Source organism: Selaginella moellendorffii, unplaced genomic scaffold, assembly GCF_000143415.4.
Source record: "Selaginella moellendorffii unplaced genomic scaffold, v1.0 SELMOscaffold_263, whole genome shotgun sequence".
NCBI lineage: Eukaryota > Viridiplantae > Streptophyta > Lycopodiopsida > Selaginellales > Selaginellaceae > Selaginella > Selaginella moellendorffii.
Genome location: NW_003314521.1, coordinates 2,740 through 12,015, shown reverse-complemented (window position 1 = coordinate 12,015; position 9,276 = coordinate 2,740). Strand labels below are relative to the sequence as shown.

Sequence of the window (9,276 nt, the reverse complement as noted above, 5' to 3'; positions counted from 1 at the left end):
TCTCTGATTATGGTTGCCTCCATTGCATGGCCATCGCAGCTCCATGCGCTTCAGAGAAGCATGTAAATTGCCTGGACAGTCAAGCTCCAGCATGCCTTCTTGCAGCTTGAAGTTTACTTGAAGTTTGCAGCTTGCCTTTCTTGAGCTTCTTGCATGCTTGAAGCACGCTACTGTCAAGCAAGCGAAAGCGTGTTCTTACCATTTCCAAAGAACAACTTGTTCCTCTGGCGTGGTCCACGTCCACAACATAAACATTTTATGTCGTGTTGATTGCAAAACGTGCGGAAATACTCCAATCCAGTGGCAATCACTGCTGGGCAAATCATACGTCTCGTTTACCTTGGCCGAGCTTGTGCTATATATAAGGAGAGACGATTGGAAAAGAAAGATCACTCCGTGTGTCTCTCAAAGTTCACCGAGGATCATTTGTATAAAGGAATGCAAAGCCCACGTAAGAAACATATGTTGTCAAGCAAAAAGAAACTCTCTTTAGGTCCGGGCCATGTACACGGCACAAAAATTTACACTCACACAGACGAATGGAAAGGAAGCAAAGAACCAAAGAACGAAAAGCGAGAACTTCCTCAGCTCACATTATTTACAGCTTGCTGGAGGAGGATCTGCTGCTGCTGCTGCTGTTGGAGGTGACGATGTTACCACTGTTCCAGCAGTGGGCCTCTCCGAAGGACTCCATGTCTAGAACAAAATAAAACCAACAAAGATGAGAAACCAAGCTAAAAGAAATCGCTCCAACCTTTGCAGGAACGGCCGCGTGAGACGCTTGATACCGCACTGCCCCGGTCATGGAAGACGGAAGATACGAAACTCCACACTGTTGTGGCTGCGCTGCTTGCTGGTGATGCTGTGCAAGTGATCTCTGAGCTTGCTTCATCGGTCTTCCAGAGCTTTGGTTCTGGAAGCGAAAGGCCGGAGCGTCCACAGCATGGCTGTAAGTATGAGCCGAGCTTTGAGATGGCCTCCACTGTCCTCCGGGAGCTTGAGCACCTATAGCACCAGCGGCAACAGCAGCTCGAGCTTGAGGCCCCGGTCCGGCAGCAAAGCATCGACTGTTGTAGTGGAAGCCCGGCTGCTGGATCGACTGCTGCATCGATTGTGGCGGCCTGGAAAAATGGTGGTGGTGGTGCTGCTCCGCGAAAGACTTGTGAGCCGGCAGCTGCTGAGAAGTAGAAGTAGAACACGCCGGTAACTTCTGCTTTTGTTGAAAGGTTGGTCTTGGAGTGATCCCCGAGAGCTGCTGCGGTTGGTGTTGCTCTTGTCGATATTCCAGTTTCTGTAGAGAAAAGTTTCTCTGTGGTGGCTGCTGCTGCTGTGCTTGAATCGCTTGTGGCTGCTGTGCTTGAATCGTTTGTGGCTGCTGTTCTATCTTGGCAGCGTCGCTAGATATTCTCTGGAGCGGCTCCTGCTTAACACTATTCACCGGATTCGGTCTTTGTATCTGCTGCTTCTGGGTCCCAGCTTTTCTTCCAACTTGACCGTTTCTAGCGATTTTCTGACCATCGGGCTTTGAAGAGGGCTGACTACTTGGGCCGTCTTTTGTGTCGTTATTATTCTTCTCCTACAACCAAAATCATCAGCAAAAGGAGTCTCGACTAAAACTTAGTACCTGGGGGTTCCTCGCCTGAGAAGGTAAAGTTTTTGGTTCCGATGCAGTTTCTCTTTTGACGCATCGTCCACCTGGTTTCGATTCTCCTTGATCTTCGGGAAAATCTAGTGGACTGCACAGCGAAAGAGTCAGCTCTCCAGTGTATAGCCTACATTTGAGTGGTTGTCGCACCTTAAAAATCGCCCTTTGCTCCTCTGAGCTTGAGCAATGATGGCCACATGTGATTCGTGAGGCTGTACGGTTTCAGGCGGTTGATCCTGGAAATGACAAGCCAGTTTTTGAAGTTTCCGGAAACAATGTAAGTAAAAGGGAGTGTCTAACCCGCTGCGCGGAAGCATATCTTTGCTTTGCTTTCACAATTTCTTCAAAGTGCAGCTTCAAGGTGTCATGTTCCAGGGGTCCCTGCAGCTTTTGCAGTAGCAGCATCGCGGATCCCTGCTAGAAAAGAATTAGAGACAAGAAAACATGCAACATCTCCTACTTTAAGAATTCCCCAAACACTTGGATCACCAGCTGTTTCTTCGAGAAACATGTGCCGCTCTTGGCAAGATTTTGAGCTGCGAAAATGCCCCTGTAAAACACTCACAGAATTATTACAAAAAACTCACGGCAATTTTCCCTTTCGTACCTTGATATGGCTCCCATTGTTGAGAATGTCACTGAGTAGTTTCCAATTGCCACCAAAATCGTGCTCCAACACAAGTATCGCCTGCCAATATAGTTAGTCGCTATGCTGAAACAGATAAAAGTACCTGATCCTCAAGCGATGACCAGGAACTCCCATTTCCGGTCCCATTAGAACAAAATTCTCCCTGCTAAACGGGGAAACTTAGTGCAATTCAACTCGCACAAGCTGCTTTGAACCTTTCGTAAAATGCTTTTTCTGCTGATTAGATTTGAAAGTTTAGGCCTTTTAAATCCAGATAAATCTGTAAAGATGCACGTAAGTGTTTGGTCTCACTATACTATCGTAGAACATACCAGTTGATTTGTTCCCAAAAAACTGGTCCCGTTTACGCTTGGGCTGCTGCAAAGGACAATCAGATTAGCCAAAACAGCGAATAGACGGAAGAAATACCTTCTCAGAGTAGCATGCTTCTGGTACCCATTCATTCTCAGAATCCGTTCCCTAACAGCACAACAATCAGAAAAAGTCCAGACGCGGTAAGGAGAAAGCAAACCTTGGTCGATTTATTTGACTTTAACTTCTTTGATTTCTGCCATGCAGCCAATTGAAATTAGCAATCGAGCACGAGCAGCATTCCTTACCTTATCGGAGCGTTGTCGGCCTGGAATGCTCACTGTCCGTTGTTTTTTCGCAGGTATAATGTAGTTGAACTCGTCTTGTTGCCTTCTCTTCTTTTTCAGACCAGTCGCATAACTGACATCGTTGTCAAGTTTCAAAAGATCATCTTCCAGTTCGGAATCACTATCTTGCGAACTTTGCCTTCGTGAATTATAATCATAGGCCTGCGAGAACAGGTTCATTCTAGTCACGAAAAGCAGGAAAAAGGCTTACAGATGCCCATGAATCTTCTATGTATGTTCTGTATGCTTCGCCAACCCCGGGAGGTATGATATAATGGAGCTTCAAACATCATAGCAGTGTTAGCATACTGAAAAAAAAGTGGAAAAACCAATTACCGGCAAAGGCAAATTGCTTAAGGACACAGCTCGTTCCTTCAGTTCTGGCGTGCATGGAGCCTTCAAACTAGGTGGCGATTCCATCGTATTTGCTAAAAACTTGATGGCATAGTTTTCAAAAGGAAGCCTTTGAGTGTCCTTGGACAGTGCCTGAAATCCCAGTAGTGTAATAAGAACCTCTCATCAACGTAGTCTCGCTTACTATATCAGTTGACGACTTTGTGGACGCCTCAGGAGTGGCCCAAAACGAAGCTTGAGATGCGCTTCTACAAAGATGAGCTGCTGCGCTAGCTTTCCATAGTCGTTCCTGAAACAAGTGTTAGAGATACATTCTTTCAAAAACCTGAACGTTTACTTGCCTGCATGAAATCATTTGCCATCCAAGCCATCTCCTCCAGCACAAAATCCCAATGAGACTTTTGTCTTGGAGGAGCCGACAGAGGTTTGTTAGCAGCAGAGTCCGCGACAGCCTAGCAACGAGTAAATTGAGTTAGTCCGAATCAAATGCACGACGAAATGCATACCTTGATCGATATTGCAGCGCCAAGAATTTCTTCTTCGTTTTTTTTCTCTGTGACAACAAGTTCGCTTCCTTCTTCTTTAATGTCCTCCTGGCTGGCGATGCCATTCTTTTCTTCCGTGTTACCTTCCTGCAACGGACTCTTAGATACTGTTGTTGCTTCCACGCTTGAGACTCTAGCGTCTATGGAGTGAGATGACGCGCATGATCCATTCTCAGCTTTTGGGTCAGCTACAATTGTGGGCGGTGGTGTACCGGACTTCTCTTCTTTTACTCGTACAATACTCGACAGAGTTCCTCTCCGCAACACCTGCTTGATCGGCTCGTTAAATTCGCCGCTCCTTTGGAGTCTTGACACCAGCAACTCTGTCAAGATCCCGTGCTTGGGATGAATATTATTCTGAAGAACGAAAAGTTTTCTCTCCTTGGCCTCGGAGTCACTAAACAAAAAATAGTGAAAAGACGATAAGTCCACAAAAGAAGAACACAGTGTTACCTTAAAACTACCGATAAAGTAGATGGCAAAGAAACTAAGTCGCCGTATTCAAAGTCAAGCGGATTACCTCCCTGTTACACTCTAACGTGTAAAGAAAGAACCAAAAAAAAAAAACCGAGACAATCATACCTTCTCTAGAAACTCTAGCTCTTTCTTCCGTTTATCACGAAAAGCTACCTCTTGCCTGACAGACAAACATATGAGAACTAGAGAAAACTAAACGAAAGCAAAAAAGAAAAGAGCAACATTTTCCCGACCTGAGTTCTCCTACAAGCCTTTCCACAGCAGCACACGAATGCTCTCGTTCAATCCTTGCCGCTGCATTGGCTCCAATACCCATGGAAAAATCGCTAACTCGACTCCTCGCTCTCGCCCAAGTCATAAATCAATCCAGCCCCGCGCCTCTACTCGCCAATCCTACAGTGAAAATGTCATTCCACGGAAGCTACAAAGGAAGCGAAAGAGCAAGTTTTTAAAAAACCAAAGATTCGAAACTTAATTCTCTTCCCAACGAGCTACCTAAAACCCTAATCGCAAAACCTCTGCTACGAGATTTGAGAGCTACGCAACGCTTACATTCTCGCCGGCGCCTGCATCCGTGGCTCCGCGCGCTGCCATCCGAGCTCTCGCGCAGGCCAGCATCGACTAGGGCTCCATTCATTCTCACTTGGAGGAATTTTAGGGCTCCTCCGGGTTTTAAGGTTATTCTTATTTTTTTTTGCCATCACACGGAACTTTGATGTCCTGTCAGCATCCGGTATGGCGCGAGTGAGCTTCTAGTTTTGAGAACGTTTGAGTAAAATCGGTGGAACAGATTTTTGAGAATTTACTAAAATGTAAAACTAATCTATGTTGGTTTAGACAATTTTAATAAATAACTTTAATCAGATATGCCAGGAATATCCAAGAATATTTCAATCCAATGAACACTAGTAATAATAACAACAATGTAAATATAAATAAGATATATCAGATAAGCATATATATGAGCGTCTTCTATGTCAAAGAAGAAATCATGCGCATATTGTAAAAACCCGAGAGGTCACCTTGATGACATTGAGAGGTGCAGCGCCTCTATAAGAAACCCTGACTTCTTACGTGCAGAAGCGTCTTTTCTGCCTTCCATGTAACTGCTAGCCGTGCTTGGAATACAAACTGCAGAGTCAGCAAGAAAACCATCATTCTGTTTGGTAATCGGTGCCACATACCTGAAGAGAAACAATCTTTCCAGCTGCAGCGGGAGTCCGAAAATGTCATAGATAAGATGCCCATAAGCAAGGACTCTTCTGAAACTATTTCATTGGCCCAAGAGTTTGAAAAACTGGAATCCTGTAACAACGAAGCATCAGAGACATGGGAAAGAGTAGAAGTGACTACGTGGTTCAGGTTTTGAAGTGCCCGTTTCCCCAGACCCTAGACCTTTCGAGACATGCATTGCATTGTCAAGGCGGGTGCATCAATCTTTCCAGAAAGTGCAACCCGGAAAACTTCCACATTAATACTTGAATAAAAGGAAACTGCTTACGCTGTAACCAAGTAATGGATAATTGCACGGGCTATTTTCCATAAGCCTCGCGTGAAGAATATAGCCTGGAATCTCATCCAGGTTCTACAGAGAGCCACACAAACAATACTTCTCGAGATCTTAAACTGCTGTAGAAGCTTACTAGATCTCAAGTAGCTTAGGTTTGACATCCAAAGAATGCGAACCAGCCAGCAGTAATCTTGGATTCAACTCAACCTCTTTTTGATCATCCTATATTATGAGTGTTTCATGTGGCTACATCAAGTAGAAATAACGCTCTACTGGCATATACCAATTTCTATGTGAGACAAGTATAGCTTTAGCTCTTTGGCTATCCATAGAATTATTTACAGAAGTATGTTGCAACTCCTAATTGTTAGAATGTAGACGCCTGACTTGTCAAAAGTATAATTGGGATGTCAACAACAAGTCTGTCAGCCTCAGGTCACTCTGCCACAGTTGAACCATATCGAGAACGAGGCTATTGGCAGTTTAAAACTTGCAAAATACACCGTGGAGCTGGAAATGATCGATTTATCCACAAATCTCCTTCAAAACAATTCGCGAGCCTCTGGTAATCTCACCTGGTACCCCAAAAGAATCAAGCTAACCTCCAAGAGAAAAAAGTTAGAAAAGGAAAAAGAAATACAGTAGGCAATTAAAACAAAGAGAAGTAGAAACTAAAAATCACGGAAGAAAAAGGGAAAAGAAGTGTGCTTGATGTGAGTGGGAGGAGGAGAGTCCAAAATGCTATCCATTGCATACATCTTGATCATACTTTCAAGGACATTCTTCTTCACATTCCTCTTAAGCTTGGAAAGAATCAACACATCCTTGAGCTGTCTACTCTGGTGAATGCCACTGGCCCCGACCAATATTTCATTGCCCCTTCGGCATTACGAGCCTCAATCAATGTAGTTACTCTTGAAGTGGAACATGAGTAAGTTAAAGAATGTTGAGATATCCTACTCATTTTAGTGACCGACCGGATTGGACCATCTGTGACGGTCACATTTACCAAGGAACTCTAGCTCTAGAAACTCTAGTTCTGTCTTCCGTTTATCACAAAAAGCTATAAGATGAACATATGAGAAGATAAAAGAAAAGAGCAAAATTTTCCCGACCTGAGTTCTCCTACACAGCAGCACACGAATGCTCTCATTCAATCCTTGCCACTGCATTGGCTTCAATACCCATGGGACGATTTATCGCTCTCACCCAAGTCATAAATCAATCCAGCCCTCCATTCGTGTTCAAGGTTATCATGAATATCCATTCATCTTTACTCACTTGGAAGAATTTTAGGGTTCCTCCAGGTTTTAAGGTTATTCTTTTTTTTTTTGTACCATTACCAACACAGTCTTGAGTTTCTTTAGCAGATCAAAGATGCATATTTGTTAAACTGTCGTTTAGTTTGGGTTAAAATAAATGAAATTACAATTGCTTCAAATTAAGAAATGAATGATCTTGTTTAATAGTGTATATTCTTTATAACCATAATATTATTTAATAATATTTCTCTTTCTCATATGTAATAATATGTATAAGAAGATAGGAAAGCTTGAAGAAGTTAAGTGTGGTGGAACATATAATCGTAAGAACCTAAAACTCTCATGGAATGACTAACCTATACAACATAATGGTTAACAACCATGACAAAAATAGAAGTCATGATACAAATATTAACCAAATATGAACTAAACCAAATATTAACTAAATAATCAATTATAACTTCATTAACAATTGTAAGATGTTGAAATAAATCTTGAGTCACAACTCCAAACCAAATCAAAGGACGTTGAGGGCAATTACAATCCACTAAATACTACTATAAAAAATAATAAATTTTATCTTTATATTTACCCTCTGGCCAGCCTTCAAAACTATTATTAATTTAGACTCACAACCATTAATAGAACTTACCACTATATCCTCCCTTGATTAACTTAGATTGATCAACTTTTATAAGCATTACACACTTATAAAATAACCACTAAAAGCTTATTCATTAAAAAAATATCTTTTTTCCAATTATTTAAAAAGAGAGAGATATGATGCATTATATGTGTCTATTAAACTTCACTTCATTAGGTTATATATATTTGATTCAGATGTACTAGTCTTCACTTCAAAATCCATGTTATTTATCTTTGCTTCAATACCATTCACTCATACTCACTTTATTGTTAGGGCTAGACTCTCATCTATCTAGGACACATATATACATATATATACACACACACACACACACACACATACAGACCTTATAAAATTTTATTTCTATATTTTTAAAAAGTAAGTCATTGCTATTATCTATAAAATTATAAAAAATTCCCACATTTTTCTTATATATTCAATTTATTTTCTGGGCTTTGCATATAGTTTTTAATTAGTCCTAATACTATTATATCTATATCTTCTTGTTGCCTTTTTGCAAGGTTTTTTTTGGTTTTTAAGTGTCTTTTTTATTATTCTAGTAGTGTGGAATTATACAATTCTAAACATAAACAAAAGAAGACAAAAATTTATTTTAGGATAACAGTGAATGCATGAAGAAATAAACAATGATCAATGTAGCGCACGTGGTTTTGACCCTAGGATAACACCACGAAGTGGAACCTAAACCTTCTTTGTGCCACGTGACAAATGCCACATGTCACATGCCACGTGTCTATGCCATGTGTCCATAGGAACCCAAGGTTCAAGCCACTGAACGAAAGAACAGTGCCAAACTCCCAAGCATGGAGTCAAGGAGTGATGGAACCGAACCACGGAGCAACTCCCGAGCATAAAGCCTAAGGAGCGAAGGGATAGGAGCCCGAAGCGATTTGGAATAGTCCTAGAGTAGCCAGCAGCCCAATGCCAGGACCAGCATGCAAAACGGAGCCAAACGAAGTCTGGTGCTATTTCGGCATACCGGTGGCCTAATGTGAGGATATGGGTACTCCACCAACTAGCATGGAATGGAACTTGGGTTTAGACCTAAGCCCGACGCAGAACAAGGAAACGCACACAAGCGGGAGCTAGACTATGCCTCAGGTTAGTTGGCCATGCCCGACCTACCTACTATCCTTACTATACATTTATAACCCCCCACAGCGCCCCCTTTTGAGGAACACACACTTTGGGCTTTCACCCCAAGCCTCCCTTAGTACCAGGAGTTATTCTCTGGGACAAACTTGAAACTTACTAAATATGAAATGTTTTTAGATTGCGAATTTGGACACGGGATGAACACCATTGTGTTCAGGCCGATCTCTACATTCCGTAGATATGCCAAATGAGCTAATCTAGACACTTTCCATAAATAGCATTTGGGACCGAAATGAGACTAACACAAAGGGCATGATAGCGAGGGTGTTTAGCAGACACGATAAGCTATCATCTAGCGATATTGAGGGACTAATCTCAATACGCGAGGGTTCTTGTCAAGCCAGTGCAAGACAGAGCAAAAGAGAACTAAAAAG

The 9,276-nt window shown here is 42.2% G+C and overlaps 1 protein-coding gene across 3 annotated transcripts; it reads right to left on the bottom strand.

Annotated features, from left to right (window-relative positions):
• Positions 1 to 329: 329 nt before the first annotated feature.
• Positions 330 to 4,977, bottom strand: LOC9648538 (chromatin modification-related protein EAF1 B). 3 transcript variants are annotated; one of them, XM_024667947.1, is made up of 22 exons: positions 4,861 to 4,977; positions 4,542 to 4,701; positions 4,414 to 4,468; positions 4,285 to 4,355; positions 3,793 to 4,228; positions 3,628 to 3,738; positions 3,471 to 3,575; positions 3,269 to 3,418; positions 3,144 to 3,212; positions 2,894 to 3,094; positions 2,806 to 2,841; positions 2,703 to 2,753; positions 2,606 to 2,651; positions 2,489 to 2,553; positions 2,377 to 2,439; positions 2,253 to 2,333; positions 2,106 to 2,195; positions 1,946 to 2,059; positions 1,796 to 1,881; positions 1,625 to 1,736; positions 755 to 1,576; positions 330 to 696 (listed from the first exon to the last, which is right to left on the bottom strand). In XM_024667947.1, the coding sequence occupies exons 2-22, from the start codon at positions 4,664 to 4,666 to the stop codon at positions 595 to 597; spliced, it is 2,991 nt and encodes a 996-aa protein (XP_024523715.1). In that variant the 5' UTR covers positions 4,667 to 4,701; positions 4,861 to 4,977; the 3' UTR covers positions 330 to 594. The 3 variants fall into 3 exon arrangements, with proteins under 3 accessions (XP_024523715.1, XP_024523716.1, XP_024523717.1); XM_024667948.1 differs by having other exon boundaries at positions 2,377 to 2,436; XM_024667949.1 differs by having other exon boundaries at positions 2,606 to 2,648.
• Between the last annotated feature and the right edge of the window lie 4,299 nt (positions 4,978 to 9,276).

What these genes read in the sequence shown, in the direction of transcription:
- LOC9648538 (XM_024667947.1), bottom strand. Translation starts at nt 4,666, where the DNA reads ATGACTTGGGCGAGAGCGAGGAGTCGAGTTAGCGATTTTTCCATGGGT. An exon ending in AAGCATGCTACTCTGAGAAG is followed by an intron (nt 2,652 to 2,702) that starts GTATTTCTTCCG and finishes TGTCCTTTGCAG; the next exon opens with CAGCCCAAGCGTAAACGGGA. An exon ending in TTTTGGGAACAAATCAACTG is followed by an intron (nt 2,554 to 2,605) that starts GTATGTTCTACG and finishes GCATCTTTACAG; the next exon opens with ATTTATCTGGATTTAAAAGG.